Source organism: Emys orbicularis, chromosome 2 (assembly GCF_028017835.1).
Source record: "Emys orbicularis isolate rEmyOrb1 chromosome 2, rEmyOrb1.hap1, whole genome shotgun sequence".
Classification (NCBI taxonomy): Eukaryota; Metazoa; Chordata; order Testudines; family Emydidae; genus Emys; species Emys orbicularis.
The window spans coordinates 236,824,774-236,842,634 of NC_088684.1; the positions used below are offsets into that span (position 1 = coordinate 236,824,774).

General features: G+C 44.1%; 1 protein-coding gene across 1 annotated transcript; it reads left to right on the forward strand.

Moving 5' to 3' along the window:
* Window positions 1-727: 727 nt before the first annotated feature.
* On the forward strand, window positions 728-4,523 carry LOC135873811 (zinc finger MYM-type protein 1-like). The gene is made up of 3 exons (XM_065398426.1): window positions 728-798; window positions 1,963-3,278; window positions 3,549-4,523. Exons 2-3 carry the CDS (start codon window positions 2,109-2,111, stop codon window positions 4,521-4,523), a joined length of 2,145 nt encoding a protein of 714 aa, XP_065254498.1. The 5' UTR covers window positions 728-798; window positions 1,963-2,108.
* The last annotated feature ends 13,338 nt before the right edge of the window (window positions 4,524-17,861 follow it).

Sequence of the window (17,861 nt, forward strand, 5' to 3'; positions counted from 1 at the left end):
CCCAACTCTGTGAGGGACCCGCTGCCCCCTGTGTCGGTCTCTCTGTGGCCGCGCCTCATTCTTCTGTAGGCCCAGCTGCGGAGACGCTGCAGCCTTCCCAGCGCGCTCTCCCTGCGCCCTGGCACCAGCCGGCAGCACTTTGCCGGGGAAACAGGTGTCCTTTCCCACCCCGCAGGGCTATTGCTCACACCCGGCGGTGGGATGGGGAGAGAAGGGAGGGAAGTGGGTTCGCCTTGCGGATTGGCCCAGGAGCAGTGAGGAGCATGCTGGGATGTGTAGTTCCTGGTATGCGCATGCGCTAAGGGAAGCCCTCGGGCAGGCTGCAGGATAGGTTGGGCAGCGTGCCGCAGCTGGGTTGCACCAGAGCTCCCAGGGGGCAGGCAGGGCCGGTGCTACCATTAAGGTAAACTAGGTGGTTGCCTAGGGCCCCAAGATTTGGGGGCACCAAAAAGCAATGCCCCCAATTTTTTTTTACAGCGTTCGTGGGCTGGGCTGCCGGCGGCGCGCTGACACGTGCGGCTCAGACTCCCTCTCCCAGCGCAGCGGCCGCTCCATGCAATTATTGTCATTGCCGGCGGGGGCGCCGGCGGCTGGGCAGAGCTCCACAGCTCAGCTTAACGCACGTGGCACGAGCCCGGTGACGGGCGTGGCAGCAGGGCTTCGGGAGGAAACGGGCGGCTGCCTCCTGGCTCAGCCTCTACGGTCAGCCCCAGCGGGGGGGCACGGAGAACAAAAGAGCCTCGGGCAGAGGTCCAGTGGAGGAAGAAAGAGGACCCCGACGCCCGTGCGTTGGGCAAGGTAAGCGCTTCCCCACAGCTCGGCCTCGGGCGCCTGTGCTCCTGCTCCTCTTGGTCCGTGGCTGGTCTGTGCTCCTGCTCCCCTTGTGCGTGGGTGGCTGGAGAGGACGGCAGCCTGCAGAGCTGAGCTGCCCCAGTGCACCCCTCTCCCTGCCCCAGCCTCTGTCATGCCCGGTATCTGGGTTTTAAGTCCTGCAGCTGTGTTATGCCTGCAACAGGCAGGCCTAAGCCTGTGAGTGACCTCCATAGCAGCTGCCTGAAAAAGTGCTTGGGGGAATCACGCAGAAGGAGCGTGATATTTGTTTGAATTCTCTCCTCATGGAGGCTGCGCTCCACTTGGCGCAGGACTGCAGTCTCAGCAGGACTCTAGGCCCAGCACCTCGCCTCGGTTTGTAGACTTGTAGTGCACCCCTGTCACCGGGCTCAGTCTGGCACCGCTACCGCTCACCAGTGCCCAAGAAGCAGTCAAAAAAGTTGGATGGACTGGTTAGGTTAGGTTAGTTGTCATGCTGTTGCTTGGCCAGTGTAGAGACCACTGAATGCATAATATTCCTCTATGATGTTCTGTCCTTAGCAAAATTGGCATGTTATGAGGTAGTGCCTGTGAGGGACAGGTGTCTGTTTATGTCATCCAGCCATCATGTCTTAGGTCTTCGGGGTGGGGTGGGGGAGCTTTTCCATCCTGCTTTCATTGGATCAAAGTCAAAGATTATTCTCACAGGGAAGTTAGTAGGCATGTAGAGCAGATGAGCATACCACCACAGAGAGCACTTGGCAACCATTTGAGAGTGTGTGACCTATTTAGTTAGAAAATGGAACTTTTCATTCAAATTGAGTTTGTACCATTTGATGTTTTTAATCATTTGGAGGTGCATGGATGGTTGGACAGAATGGGTTCTGCAGCACTCCCAGTCAGATTTTGATATGAAAGACTGAAGGAAGGAAGTATACGTGACTAAAAAGGGTGTATTTCTGATTATAATCAACATTGCTTAATTTTAAGGGAAAGTCATCTTGATCTCTTAATCAATATTTACATCAAACAGTTGATGAAATTCAAATAGTGACTTATAGTAAGTGACATGTATTCTCTATCCTTTACTTTTAATAGTGAACAAGAAAAAGAACTGATAGGAATAAAATTTCATTTTTTTTTCGTTTTCAGTTGATGCAGCCTCATGGCGGATTAAAAAAAAATTGTCTGGGTCACAATTTCGTAAGCAGAAGGCTGATAAGCAAAAAGAAGAAAGAAAGAAAGAAGATTCATTTCTGAAATATCTCCATCCACTGGCCAGAGATGAAGGTAGTTCAATGCCAAAGGATCAAGCAGAGATGGAGGTGGGGATGAGAGTTTCACAAGTTGAAGAAGAGTTTGAAGAACGTAATCTGAATATTGAAGACGAATCAAATGAGACATGCGAGGATCAAAACTTGGAAGACCGTGAAAGCGAAAATGTCACTCGTTTGAATTTGAGCTTTAGTGATCCTGCTACTTGGGCCAAATGCAATGATCAAGTCCGACAAATTCTGGTGGAACATGGGCCGGAACAAGTTCAGCAGTTCGATTTTCCCAAAGATAGTAAGCAAAGAAAATTCTTGACAATTCATTACAAACGTAGACTTGTTAATGGAGAAGAAATGCACCGTCAGTGGCTGCAGTATTCCACATCAAGTGATTCTGTCTTTTGCTTCTGCTGCAAGTTGTTTGGCAGTAGTACTACTGACACATCATCTCTTTCTGAAAAAGGCTCAAGGGATTGGAAAAACATGTCTGCAATTCTTTCACGGCACGAGAAAAGCAGTGAACATTTGACGAATTTTCAAACATGGAAGGAACTTGAACTGCGATTGAAATACAAGAGAACATTTGATGAAGAACATTTGCGCTTGATTAAGCAAGAAGAAAAGTATTGGCAGCAAATACTAAAACGTCTGATTGCTTTGGTCAGAGTTCTTGGTGTGCAAAACCTGGCCTTTCGGGGAACACATGAAAAACTGCACACTTCTGGTAATGGGAACTTCCTCAAATTTGTCGAATATCTAGCTTTGTTTGACCCGCTTATGGATGAGCATCTTTGCAGGATTAAGGACCAGGAGATGCATGTACATTACCTAGGGAAAGACATACAGAATGAGCTTATTCAGCTTCTATCCAATGCCATCAAACAAAAAATCATAGCATCTGCTCGTGCTGCAAAATACTTTTCGATCATTCTAGATTGTACACCAGATGCAGACCACGTTGAACAAATGACCACGATCATTCGGTTTGTGGATAGGCCTACTTCAGAGACCGAGAATGAGACTGAATCAGTATGCATAAAGGAACACTTCTTGGGATTTGTGTCGCTTACTGAGACAACTGGAGCTGGTATGACAGAAACTATTCTTCACCAGTTAGAAGAGATGTCACTGCCTATAGAAAACTTGCGTGGTCAAGGCTACGACAATGGGAGCAATATGAAAGGGAAAGAAAATGGTGTCCAGCGAAGAATTTTGGATATTAATCCACGAGCCTTTTTCGTTCCTTGCAGTGCACATTCATTGAATTTGGTTGTTAATGATGCTGCGAAGTGTTGCTTGGAGGCAACCGCCTTCTTTGATTTAGTTCAACGTGTGTATGTTTATTTCTCAGCTTCTACACATCGCTGGGAAGTTCTAACACGCCACGTATCTAATCTCACAGTTAAACCGTTGAGTGAAACAAGATGGGAAAGTCGAATCGATGCCTTGAAACCTCTTCGCTATCAGCTTGGTGACATCTATGATGCTCTGATAGACATCTATGAAGACACTACTCTAACAGGATCATCTGGCAATACGTCACGAGTTGATGCAAAGGCTCTTACAAAAGCCATTTCTAGTTTCAAGTTTCTTGTTTCTCTTGTTTTGTGGTATGACATATTGTTTGAGATCAACATGACTAGCAAACAACTTCAGGCAAAAGAATTCGACATATGTGATGCCATTAAACAACTTGGAGAAACCAAGAAGTTTCTTGTGGGCCGCAGAAGTGATGCAGCCTTTGAGAAAACATTGGTAGATGCAGGTGAACTTGCGGAGGAGTTGGATGTACCGGCACTTTTTGAACCAGATCCAATCCGTATTAGAAAGAAGAGGAAGCAGTTCACATATGAAGCAGATGATGAACCTATTTATAATCCAAAAGAAAAATTCAAAGTGAACTTTTACTTTGCAGTCATTGACACAGCAATACATTTGGTTGAAGAAAGATTCACATTGATGCAGCAAATTAGTTCAGTATTTGGCTTCATATATGATGTTTACAGTTTGCAAAATAAAACACCAAAGCAAATTATGGAACATTGCTTGAATCTGGAGCAAGCTTTGCAGCATGGTGAATCCAAAGATATTGATGCCTTTGACTTGTGCAGTGAATTGCAAGCTATTGCAAGACGAGTCCAAAGGAGTTCATCACCGCAAGATGTATTGAACTTCATATGGGAAAATAAGCTGGCAGATAGTGTCCCTAACACAGTTATTGCTCTTCGCATCCTCTTGACTCTCCCAGTTTCTGTGGCCAGTGGTGAGCGAAGCTTCTCTAAGCTCAAGTTGATAAAAACATACTTGCGAACATCAATGTTGCAACAAAGACTTGTTGGGCTATCTATCTTGTCAATAGAACATGACATTGCTCACAGCATTGACTTGGAGGAACTTGTTTCTAAATTTGCTAAACTTAAAGCACGGAAACATAAATTCTAAATTATAACGTTACTCTGTGACAGTGTATTGTGTATAATATATGTGATTTATTTTAGGGGGGGGCGCAAGGTGGAAGTTTCGCCTAGGGCGCAAAATATCCTTGCACCGGCCCTGCGGGGAGGTTGAGGGTTTCCAAGGAGATGCCATTCAATTCCCTATGGTGCCCACTGGGCGAGGCTTTAAGAGCCAGCCTTGGGCTTGGGGGGCTCCAGGTTGGATGAGCAGTTGAAACTCTTGCACATCCTTACCGTTACTTGGCTGCAGACCAGCTAGAAAATGGGGAACCGCTGCCCTGTAATCTTATGGCAGCCTCCCTGCCACGCATCTCAAAGCACTTGACAAGCCACCCCCGTGTTATTAATGACCTGTTGCAACTAGTCGACCTATACTGCTGATTTAAAACAGCGTGAGTCCATCCCCAATTGGCTATGTTTAAGGTGACCAGATGTCCAGATAAAATTGGGACTGTCCCGATATTTAACCCTTTGTCCCGCATCCCGATAAATGTATGATGGGATGCCATTTGTCCCAATATTCAGGTAAGGAGGCGAGTGGGAGGGAGGTGCTGACCCTGTGGGTGCTCCGGGGCTGGAGCACCCATGGGGAAAAATTGCAGCCAAGCTCCTCCCTCCTCCTCTCCCCTCTCCCCCCAACGCGCCGCATCCCCACTCCTCCCCTCCTCCAGTGCTTCCCGCCGCCTACTAGCTGTTTGGCGGTGCTTAGCGCTTTCAAGGGAGGAGGAGGGGGGATGAGGCACACTCAGGGGAGGAGGTGAAGAAGAGGCAGGGCAGGGACTTGGGGGAAGGGAGTGGAATGGGGGCGGGGCGAGGGCAGTGCAGAGGCGGGAAGAGGCGGGGGATGGGCAAGCACCCACCCGGCAGAGGGGAAGTCGGCGCTGTAGGGGTGAGTGGCGGGCGGGGGGGTGAGGAGGCGAGCGGTGGGTGGGGGACTGAGGAGGGATGCAGCAAGCCAGCGGCAGGCCGGGGGATGAGGAAGGGCGTGGTGTGGGGGCCGAGCGGGGAGGGGGCTGAGTGGAGAGGGGGCGCAGCCTGGGAGGAGTGGGGGTGGACTGTGGGCAGGGCTGATATCAGAACACATTAGGGTGCCATTTTAGTGTGGTGATCTGGTCACCCTAGCTATGTTCCTTATGCATGTCTCATAAAAGAGGCTTGTGTCCCTTTTTAAAAATGTTGTAATGTATAAAGAAGGCAGGAAAACCTTTTTTCTATTTTTGTAAATCTGCTCATTTTCATTACAAGTCCAGACCTTGACAACACTTTATACTCCAAACAAAAGAAGAGCTATGAAATTATGACACCAGAAGAGGATGAAGACTGGGAATAGTCAGACTAAAGTTTAAGACACCAGTTTTTATTAATATCTATTTAATATCAAAACCTAAGTATTTTGGAGGAATAACTTATTTGATAAATGTCTATCAAACTTATCCCTCCATTAAGGTGTGAGAAAGCTACCAATATCCATCTGAGGCCTCCAACAAGTCTTCTAGAAAAAGGAAAACCAGGCTTGCCACTAATGATATTTCTAAAGTGAAAAACACAGCAAAAAGAAACATCTTGTAGGCTTTAAGCATCATAAGGAATAAAAAAAAGGACACAAAACCCATTTTAAAATTGCCCAGCCACTTCTAGGCTTTTCTAGGCAGCACTGGGGAGCCTGTGTGGTGCAGCTAGAATGTTCAGAAAATGAAACTGCAAGTGCCTTATAATTGCTAATTCCCATGTGCAAATAGCAATATTCCACATTTTATAACTCGGCCAAATCTGGATGGATTTTCATGGGGAGAGCACATGACACCATTACCCCAAGAACTATCCTCCCCTGCTGGTTTTTAAGGTCCTGTTCCAAACCGTGGAGTTAGATCTGTTAACTAACAAACAAAGAAAGGTTGGATAAAGGCTAGGCTGGGGGGGAGAGAGATTATAATGAAAAAACTCCCTCTTTTTCACCTAACCTATATAAGCACTTATGAAATTCCCACTAGGCCTCTGTCTGCATACCTTTTAAAATCAGCCCCCAAGTGTTCAATTCTGCCAGCCTTATCCCAGTCTAACTGGGTGATAGAGGAAAGTGACATTGGAAGCCAGTGATGGACAGATGGTGGGAATTGAAATAAGGGTAGTGTCAGTAAGGTATAATGATTTTTATATTTAATTACCATACATACTATATCAAAGTGGGCCCCCTCATACACTACTTAGTACCCCTACTCCTTTGCTACATCCCATATTTACCTCATGACTTGACTCCTTTCTCCAGCTCCTCCTCAAGTCGTCTGAGTCTTGTCTCTAGCCATTCAGATAAAAAGCCTTACAAGACCCAGTGTGCAATCTTCCCCTGCCTGCTGCAAAAGAGCTCTAGGTGGGTTGGGTCCAATTCCCACTGAACTCATTGATTTTTTTATTTAAACGGGAGTTGGATCAATCCCTGTAGCACATATTTCTTGACACAGGGGTTATAGACAGCCACACTAATTGCTACTGGAAGAAATGAAAGAAAACATGGGGAATTGTACAATAAAGAATAGGGGCAGAGAAAACAAAATACCCATCCCAGTTTTCTTTCGGGCCCAGCCCTTTAACTGTTCTCTCTTCCATAGTTCCAGGGCTCTGTTCCTTTTATTTTTTAAATTGTTCCCACTCTTCCAACCTTAATTGAGTCCAATCTTAGTTATTTCATCTCTACTTCTCTCTTTCTTATCTATCCTAGTTTTTGTTTTCAATCTTGTAAGCTTTTGTTTTCTTTCTCTTAACTTTTTCCTCTGCTGGCTACTAAAATCTCTTTCCCCCATCAATTTATACTTCCTTTCCTTTTCCCTATCTTTCATCTCATCTCTCTCTGCCCTCCAATGTGACTCTTCCATCCAAATCCCCATTTCTCTCCTAAATTGCTTTTGCTGCTCCCAAATTACCACTTATGTCCTTGTAGGTTCCTTCTAGCTTTCTCTCCTTTTCACCTTCTGGTCTGCCCATGTACTCATGTACCTGACTCTTCTCACAGATACATTAGTCCAAATTTATAAAGGTATTAGGTGTTGCTGTGCTCAGCATTGTAAGGCCTACGTAATGAAGCCGTAGTCTACACTTAAAATTTAGCTTGACTTAACTATCACTCAGGGGTGTGAAAAATTCACATCCATGAGCACTGTAGTTAAGCCAACCTAACCGTTTGTGTAGAAGTGGCTAGGCTGATGGAATTATAATTTTTTTTTTGGTCAACCTAGATACCACCTCTCTGAAAGGTGGATTAACTACAGCGAGGGAAAAACCTCTTCAGTCACTGTAGGAAATGTCTACACTACTGCACTCTGGTGGCACAGCTGCAGTGCCATAGCTGTGCTGCAGTACCATCTGTAGTGCAGATATGGCCTTAGATGGCTAAGTCCCATTTTCAAAAGTGACTTAGGAGCCTAACGTCCTGTTTCCCTGAACACAGTAGGAATCAAACAACAGCAGACATGTTCTTTGGCCACAATTCCAAGCCACTTTCAGCCAGCATTCAAACCAAAAAGCTCTCACTCTAGCACAGACACACACACACCTACTCAAGCCTTGTCATGTGCCTGAAAGAAAGGCCGCTGTTACGCCCACTAATTTCAATCAGCTTAGCCGAACCGTGGGCCCTCACCCCTTGAACCAAGAGTATGGGAGGTGGAAGAAGGCTGAACCTGCAGTGATTAACTCCTCTCCTACCAGTTCCCAGTAGCACAAACTGCACTTGGAGACTGAGAGTTGAGAAAAACGCAGCAGTGAGCTGCAGGGGGAGATACTGAATGAACTCTCAGTAGTCATAGTGGTCTTTATTGGAGGAAGATGAGGGGTACCTCCTGGAAGTGTCAAGTCCCCAAGTACTGCAGGTGTTGGAGGGGGACTCAAGATGGAATTTGCACCCCAAACTTTAGTAAAAAGGCAAAGAAACAAAATGTCAAGTTGATTCAATTGCAATCTCGCTCTCTCTTTTGAAATAAAATTTCTGATTGGCGAGGTAGATGCCAGGTACTCTATCTGGATACAAATTCCAACTCATAAGAATGGCAATTTAGTAGTGACCTCTGGATAAGGATAGTGATAGAGGATGTGCAATATTAAGAGTAATCAAAGAGGACACAAAGAGTAATCAAAGAGGACACTAATAAATAATTTCAACTACTCAAATTTAATTGATCAAATGTCTATTCAGGGCACAGTTTGGAGAAGCATGTTCCTGACACCATAAAGAATTGCTTCTAGGAATATCTGGCTTTGCTGGCACACAAGAGACTTAGCTCTAAGTAACAAACAAGATTTGGTTTAAGAAGTAATTGCAACTGAGTGACTAAGTAAGAATAACCATAAGATAATAAAGGATTAGTAAAGTGATCATAATTTTAGAAAGTTTAAAAAAACAAACAAACAAACCCTGTTTTAAAAATGAAACTGAAGACAAAAGTTAAGAAAGTAAAATCCTTAGCATCAGATTGGAATCTATATATGTAAGCATGCCATGCTAGAATGACAGGGTGCATGTGTACTCCAAAACCAAGAAACAAGCAGAAAAGAAGGTAAACAATGTTGGTTAAAGAGTTTATTCAAATAAAAAAAGTATCCATATAAAAGTAAAAATTCAGCCCAAGTGATACCAATAGGTAGAGACATAAATTGTGTCAGGTAAATTATATAATGGAAGCTGGGAAGTCTATGATGGAATTTGAAAAGAAAATATCCAAAGACAAATGCATTCTTTGGTTATATATGCAGTCAGAAGCCTGCAAGAGTCAAGGGTTCCACTAGGCTACTTGGAATAAAGGGACAGTGATGCAAAGGAAGAATCTATTTAGCTTCTCTGAAGGCTTCACCATATAAGACAAGGAGGAAAACACCTACTCAAGAGCTACTTGTTGCAGATAACAAAGATAAGGCACTGTCAGCACTTGAAGTAGCAAATGAGGTGGTGGTGGAATAAATTGACAATTTAAACTGCAATAAGTAAGTAGGAATGAATAGCTAGACAAGATAGATGAGGTAATATCTTTTATTGGACTAATTTCTGAGATGAGACAAGCTTTCAAGCTTACACAGGGCTCTTTTTCAGATCTGTGTAAGCTTGAAAGCTTGTCTCTCTCACCAACAGAAGTTGGTCCAATAAAAGATATTACCTCACCCACCTAGTCTTTCTAACATTCTGGGACAACACGGCTACAACAACACTGTATACTAGGAATGGGTGGCATTTATCCAAGAGTTATGAAGGAATGTACAAATGAAATTGCTGAGCTGCTAACAAAAATGAGCCTGAAGGAGATACATTTCCTATCTTTAGATGGAAGATAAATGGAAGGCATCCAAGAAGGACAAGATAGGAAATACCTCTGTCCTCATGGATGGGGCCCCATGCTTTAAAAACACCTAGTAGTTAGAACATTTTAAACGTAACTGATCTTTGTAGTGAAAATTAAACCTCTGTGAAACACTCCTATTTATCTTTGTTCTTGTTTTGTACTAAGTTTCCCCTGTTCAGTGTTATGTCTTGTGGCAGGATTCAGTGATCACTTAAAAAAGAACAAAGAAGAAATTAAAGGAAAAGCTGTCAAAAAACCAGTCAAGAAAATGACTATGCCATTTTATACTGGTCATATCTCCCCCCTCCCACACACACACACACTTTTTTTGTGTGTGATTGAATTATGGTAGAGGCCTGAGAAGTGCTTTCTGTTTTATAAAGAACTTCATGCAGATCGCTATAATTCACCCACATAGTGTTAAAAATCAAATTATAAATCATAAAATTCTTCTCTGTTCTTCCAGTCTTAGTTATTGTGTGTGAGAGAAAAGGAAATTGCTTTCTGATACTGCCTGGAATTATGTGATGTTATAAGATGATGTTGCTAAGAAATAAGAGAGCTCTTTTGCTTGGAAAAAAGAGCATGGCCATGAACAGGTCTCCATCTGGCTAAGAAGAGCACCTTGATTTATGACCGTACATACATATTTTTTATTTTAGAGCACAAGCACAGTTGCCTGACATCAAAGACAGCTTTCTTAGGCTGCAATTTATTGTACTTTGCTAGTCCCAGTAGCTGCATGTTGCTGCAAGCAATCCACAGAGGTGGACAGAACTAATTTGACACCATGTAGCCCAGACACTTTAGCCTTCCAGTGAAGAACTACTAAAGTGTTTTTATGTCAAAGTTGTATCTCCTGTAATGGTAGATAACAACTCTGAACTAGCTAGACATGTCAATAGCTTTCTGCTACTCTGAAAGCTGAACAGGAAATCCTAATTCATCTGATGTGGTTTCCTGCTGAAATACATGTTTGCAATGACAAATGGATGAACACTGCAAAAGTAAGTTAGTTCCATGCAACTGAAGAGATCTTTTACATTTTTGGCATTCTTTTATATTAGGTAATTGAATATAAAACAAACCAAAGCGACAAGTAACCTCAAAACAAAAATTAATATAAAATACATTCATCTCTTTATATATTTGAAAAATATCATTTTAAATTAAGATTCAGCAGTAGACAGATTAGGTACCAGATCTTTGGTCCCTTCTCTGGTTGCTTTATGGGCAACATATGGGAGGAGGAGTGTGCCAGGGATGGGCGGCGCATATGGTGATTCTTGTGATCTGCAGAGGCTTAGCACCATAATAATGGTGGATTCTGTCGCTAAAGCTGACATAGCCAATCGTGGAAGAATAATCACATTGAGGGGGAATCTTCTAGTAGCATAGAGGATCCTATACTAAGTCCTCTTCCCATCTCCAGCTGCCAGTGTAGGGGGCATGGCTGGGAATTTGCTATACCCCACGGATCCCTGGCTGCCATATTAGTCCCTTACGACTGTTGGCAACAGGAATAATTTAGAGCAGCCTGCTACTCCAAGGGACTAGCATGGTACACAGTCAACCCAGGAATGAGGGAGCACCAAGGTTGAAAAGTTTTGTTCAACACAAATTGATTTTCTTTGTTGTTGTTTTTTTTGTTTCATTGAGAAAAATTGTTTCATTGAGGGGAGTGTGAGGAGCTGGGAGCAAGAGGCACAAGGAGCTGAGAGTGAGAGGGTGTGCTGCTGGAGGACTGAGGAGCACAAGCGTTATCAGACACCAGGAGGAAGGTCCTGTGTCCCAAGAGCGAACAACCGGGGCTGCGAACAGGGGCTGCTAACAGGGAGTTTCGCAAGGGAGTTCTCCAGGTGAAGGAGGAGCAATACAGCACCCTTTTGGGGTAAGTGACTGTCTGTGTGTGTGTGTTTGTTTGTGTTTGGGGGTTACTTGCTGTGTGCTGAGCTTGTGTTTGTCAGTCTGTTTGGTTGGTTGGTTGTTTGAAGGACCGTGTGCTGTGGCTGGCGGTTGGAAGCTGTGAGCTTCAAAGGAAGGTTTGAAAGCTAGAAGCCTCTGGTAAGTGGCTGAGCCTTAATCAGTGGGCGGGGCATTCATACAGGCCAGGGCTTTATAAAGCAGCGCACAAGCGACCAGGGAGCTTTTGCGAACAGGGGCTGCTAACAGGGAGTTTCGCAAGGGAGTTTCGCAAGGGGAGTGGGAAGGGGCGAAGGTCCCTTGCCGGTTCTATCTGTTTTCCATTTATTCCCCTTAAAACCTACAACTTCTTGCTTAAACAACCCTTTCAGCGGACAGGGGGCTGCAGACGGGAGTTTGACAAAGGGAGGCTTACGATGGTTAGGAAGACCCGCAACACCTGTGCCAGCACTGCTTCTGTCTCCTCCACCTGGGCCTGTAGCCAGACAGAGCGCCTGAGCATGGATGCTTCTACCCAGATCCTGGTGTGGTTTTGCAGAGACTGTAACTTGCAATTTCCACTTACTGATATCCAGGCTGGGGGGGCCATCCAATGTGAAAGGTGCCTGCTGGTGGAATCTCTCAGGCAGCAGGTGGGAGAGCTACAGGAGGAGGTGGCTAGGTTGAGGAGCATCCGAATCCACGAGCAATTCCTGGACAGTGTCCATGTGGAGACAGCTGAGGTAGCTGTCCCAGTACACAGGACTGCTGATACACCACTGGTGGAGGAGGAGATGGCTCAGGGTGGACACTGGCAGCTGGTTACTTCTGGCAGCAGGCAGTGCTCCACCCCTGCTCCGAACCCTCCCGCCATGGCAATAGGTAACCGTTATGCTCTTCTTGATACAGGAGAGAAGGCATCACCCCCTACAGTAAAGGAGGAGAAGCCTCGTACCCCTAAGGCTAGGAGGTCTGCTGCCACCACTGCAAATAGGAAACGTAGGGTAGTGGTGGTTGGAGACTCTCTGCTGAGGGGGACAGAGGCGCCCATCTGTCGCCCTGACATTTCATCTCGGGAGGTATGCTGCCTGCCGGGAGCCCATATCCAAGACATTACGGAGGCATTGTCGAGGATTATCCAGCCCTCTGACTACTACCCCATGCTACTCATCCATGTGGGCACAAATGATACTGCGCGGTGTGACACTGAGCGGATCAAGAGTGACTACAGGGCTCTGGGAGTACGGGTGAAGGAGTTTGGAGCGCAGGTGGTATTCTCTTCGATTCTTCCTGTCAAAGGTAGGGGCCCAGGCAGAGACAGATGCATCATGGAGGTGAATGCCTGGCTGCGAAGATGGTGTCGCCAGGAGGGCTTTGGCTTCCTAGACCACGGGATGCTATTTGAGGAAGGACTGCTAGGCAGAGAGGGCGTTCACCTTTCGAGGAGGGTAAAGACCCTATTTGGAGACAGACTGGCTAACCTAGTGAGGAGGTCTTTAAACTAGGTTCGACGGGGACAGGTGAGCAAAGCCCGCAGGTAAGTGGGGAACATGGAGACCTGGGAGATGGGTCGGAAACGAGAGGGAGTGTGGGCTATATTGGCAGAAAGAAAGGAGGGTCAGGACAAAACTGGGAGGAAAGATCAAACCAGTATCTTAGATGCCTATATACAAATGCGAGAAGTATGGGTAATAAGCAGGAAGAACTGGAAGTGCTAATAAATAAATACAACTATGACATTGTTGGCATCACTGAAACTTGGTGGGATAATACACATGATTGGAATGTTGGTGTGGATGGATACAGCTTGCTCAGGAAGGATAGACAGGGGGAAAAGGGAGGAGATGTTGCCTTATATATTAAAAATGTACACACTTGGACTGAGGTAGAGATGGACATAGGAGATGGAAGTGTTGAGAGTCTCTGGGTTAGGCTAAAAGGGGTAAAAAACAAGGGTGATGTCATGCTAGGAGTCTACTACAGGCCACCTAACCAGGTGGAAGAGGTGGAGGAGGCTTTTTTTAAACAACTAACAAAATCATCCAAAGCCCAAGATTTGGTGGTGATGGGGGACTTCAACTATCCGGATATATGTTGGGAAAATAACACAGCAGGGCACAGACTATCCAACAAATTCTTGGACTGCATTGCAGACAACTTTTTATTTCAGAAGGTTGAAAAAGCTACTAGGGGGGAAGCTGTTCTAGACTTGATTTTAACAAATAGGGAGGAACTCGTTGAGAATTTGAAAGTAGAAGGCAGCTTGGGTGAAAGTGATCATGAAATCATAGAGTTTGCAATTCTAAGGAAGGGTAGAAGGGAGAACAGCAAAATAGAGACAATGGATTTGGCAGAAGGCAGACAATGGAGAAGGCAGATTTTGGTAAGCTCAGAGAGCTGATAGGTAAGGTCCCATGGGAATCAAGACTGAGGGGAAAAACAACTGAGGAGAGTTGGCAGTTTTTCAAAGGGACACTATTAAGGGCCCAAAAGCAAGCTATTCCGCTGGTTAGGAAGGATTGAAAATGTGGCAAAAGACCACCTTGGCTTAACCACGAGATCTTGCATGATCTAAAAAATAAAAAGGAGTGATATAAAAAATGGAAACTAGGACAGATTACAAAGGATGAATATAGGCAAACAACACAGGAATGCAGGGGCAAGATTAGAAAGGCAAAGGCACAAAATGAGCTCAAACTAGCTACGGGAATAAAGGGAAACAAGAAGACTTTTTATCAATACATTAGAAGCAAGAGGAAGACCAAAGACAGGGTAGGCCCACTGCTCAGTGAAGAGGGAGAAACAGTAACAGGAAACTTGGAAATGGCAGAGATGCTTAATGACTTCTTTGTTTCGGTCTTCACCGAGAAGTCTGAAGGAATGCGTAACATAGTGAATGCTAATGGGAAGGGGGTAGGTTTAGCAGATAAAATAAAAAAAGAACAAGTTAAAAATCACTTAGAAAAGTTAGATGCCTGCAAGTCACCAGGGCCTGATGAAATGCATCCTAGAATACTCAAGGAGCTAATAGAGGAGGTATCTGAGCCTCTAGCTATTATCTTTGGGAAATCATGGGAGACGGGAGAGATTCCAGAAGACTGGAAAAGGGCAAATATAGTGCCCATCTATAAAAAGGGAAATAAAGACAACCCATGAAACTACAGACCAGTTAGTTTAACTTCTGTGCCAGGGAAGATAATGGAGCAAGTAATTAAGGAAATCATCTGCAAACACTTGGAAGGTGGTAAGGTGATAGGGAACAGCCAGCATGGATTTGTAAAGAACAAATCATGTCAAACCAATCTGATAGCTTTCTTCGATAGGATAACGAGTCTTGTGGATAAGGGAGAAGCTGTGGATGTGGTATACCTAGACTTTAGTAAGGCATTTGATACGGTCTCGCATGATATTCTTATTGATAAACTAGGCAAATACAATTTAGATGGGGCTACTATAAGGTGGGTGCATAACTGGCTGGATAACCGTACTCACAGAGTTGTTATTAATGGTTCCCAATCCTGCTGGAAAGGCATAATGAGTGGGGTTCTGCAGGGGTCTGTTTTGGGACCGGCTCTGTTCAATATCTTCATTAACGACTTAGATATTGGCATAGAAAGTACGCTTATTAAGTTTGCGGATGATACCAAACTGGGAGGGATTGCAACTGCTTTGGAGGACAGGGTCATAATTCAAAATGATCTGGACAAATTGGAGAAATGGTCTGAGTTAAACAGGATGCAGTTTAACAAAGACAAATGCAAAGTGCTCCACTTAGGAAGAAAAAATCAGTTTCACACATACAGAATGGGAAGAGACTGTCTAGGAAGGAGTACGGCAGAAAGGGATCTAGGGGTTATAGTGGACCACAAGCTAAATATGAGTCAACAGTGTGATGCTGTTGCAAAAAAAGCAAACATGATTCTGGGATGTATTAACAGGTGTGTTGTGAGCAAGACACGAGAAGTCATTCTTCCGCTCTACTCTGCTCTGGTTAGGCCTCAGCTGGAGTATTGCATCCAGTTCTGGGCACCGCATTTCAAGAAAGATGTGGAGAAATTGGAAAGGGTCCAGAGAAGAGCAACAAGAATGATTAAAGGTCTTGAGAACATGACCTATGAAGGAAGACTGAAAGAATTGGGTTTGTTTAGTTTGGAAAAGAGAAGACTGAGAGGGGACATGATAGCAGTTTTCAGGTATCTAAAAGGGTGTCATAAGGAGGAGGGAGAAAACTTGTTCACCTTAGCCTCTAAGGATAGAACAAGAAGCACTGGGCTTAAACTGCAGCAAGGGAGGTCTAGGTTGGACATTAGGAAAAAGTTCCTAACTGTCAGGGTGGTTAAACACTGGAATAAATTGCCTAGGGAGGTTGTGGAATCTCCATCTCTAGAGATATTTAAGAGTAGGTTAGATAAATGTCTATCAGGGATGGTCTAGACAGTATTTGGTCCTGCCATGCGGGCAGGGGACTGGACTCGATGACCTCTCGAGGTCCCTTCCAGTCCTAGAATCTATGAATCTATAAAAACAAAACAAAAACAAAATTCAGCTTTTCGTTTGAAACTAATCAACTGTTTTGTTCAGATTTTACAGTTTGGCCACTGACTTGAGCTCAGCTTTGCTGGTAACCCAGCAAGGGCTTTTGCTGTATTTAAACAAATCATCTGTTGGAAGAAAATATCACAAAGAGAAGGGACATGGCTCATTAACCAATACTGGACACATTAAAAAAGAACTGAAGGTATCAGTGTGACATTTGAAAGTATTTGAGCATCTTTAGCCTATGTCTACAGTAACAAAATTACCCACTGAGGACAAACGGAATCAGCAGTGGGTGCAGTGAAACCAGAGCTGATCAGAGTTTAGTTGCAAACATAGCCAGTGACAAAGAGCATTCAACATAATTTCAGATGTGGTTTAAAAAGTTTGCCAGCCACAAGTAATTTTGTGATGTAGATAAAGATTTGAGGGCCACAGCTATCAAAACCTCCAGCTCGCCACGAACCCCTTGAACATACCTCAGATAACTTCTGTAATGCAGTAATGCACTGTCAAAAAAAAATCTATGGCACACTGAGGGCAGTATTAATATACATTGAATTCAATAGCAAAATAAATAAGGTAAAGAAAAATGTACTGACTGTAGTATTCATTTTCATATTTAATTCAGTTATTACCTCAATTTCTCATTAAATAATACTTAACTCTTATATAGCACTTTTCATCACTGCTGCAGAATTTCCAATTTGCTGCAGAATTCAGCCAGAGCCTTTCTGCAAAATTTAGCTCCCGATTGTGAAAAAGTACATGATATTATGAATGTTGATTCATGGTGGTTCCATAAACACACACCTTGTAACAAACATCAACTCAGAAAGAAAAAGCAGGGCAACCTTATCTATGCCCCCCCACTACCATCTATATTTTTAACTTCCTAGCTAGCACAGCAGCTATGTCTCCTCCAGCTGGGAATACCCCTGCAACTCAAAGTGTAGACACACCCTAAGTAACTTGCCTAAGGTAATACAGAAAGTCTAGGATAGAACAAGTAATTAAACCCAAATCTGATGAGTCCTAGGCTGGCAGCCTAACCACTGGACCATCCTTCCTCCCTAGTTAATGTGCTATTGAGTAGTTTAGTTAAAGCAGGGTTTAAAATACTTTGTTTAGCATGTAAACAAATTATCATCTAGTAAAGATTTTGGATACAGGTCACAAAAGAGAAAAAAGATATAATGATCACTGTTGATGAGCATGATGATGCCTTTTATAACTGAGGACACAAAAGACCCTAAAGCTTTGAAAAGTCATATAGATGACATGGAAGCAAGCTTAAATTAAGGAATTTCATGTTAGTTTGAGACCCTGAGGGCTGGAAGTCAAGGGAGGTGGAGCATTTCTTTTGACTGGCATATGAAGGTACTCTCTGGTAAATTTTGCTTTCCTTTAGAACATAAAAAGCCAGTCTAGTAATATTTTCCAAGATCTTTGGAATGTCTGGCTTGTGCGCAAATGAATACAATTTTGAAGCTGATAGGAGTCTAGTTTTCACAGATGTTATGTTCTGTGTTATCTGTATCACAGTCTTGCTCTGCTGAATC

Coding starts and splice junctions, on each gene's coding strand:
- LOC135873811 (XM_065398426.1), top strand. CDS start 2,109: ATGCCAAAGGATCAAGCAGAGATGGAGGTGGGGATGAGAGTTTCACAA. Junction 3,279..3,548: donor TGAAAGGGAAAGAAAATGGT/GTCCAGCGAAGA, acceptor CTTCGCTATCAG/CTTGGTGACATCTATGATGC.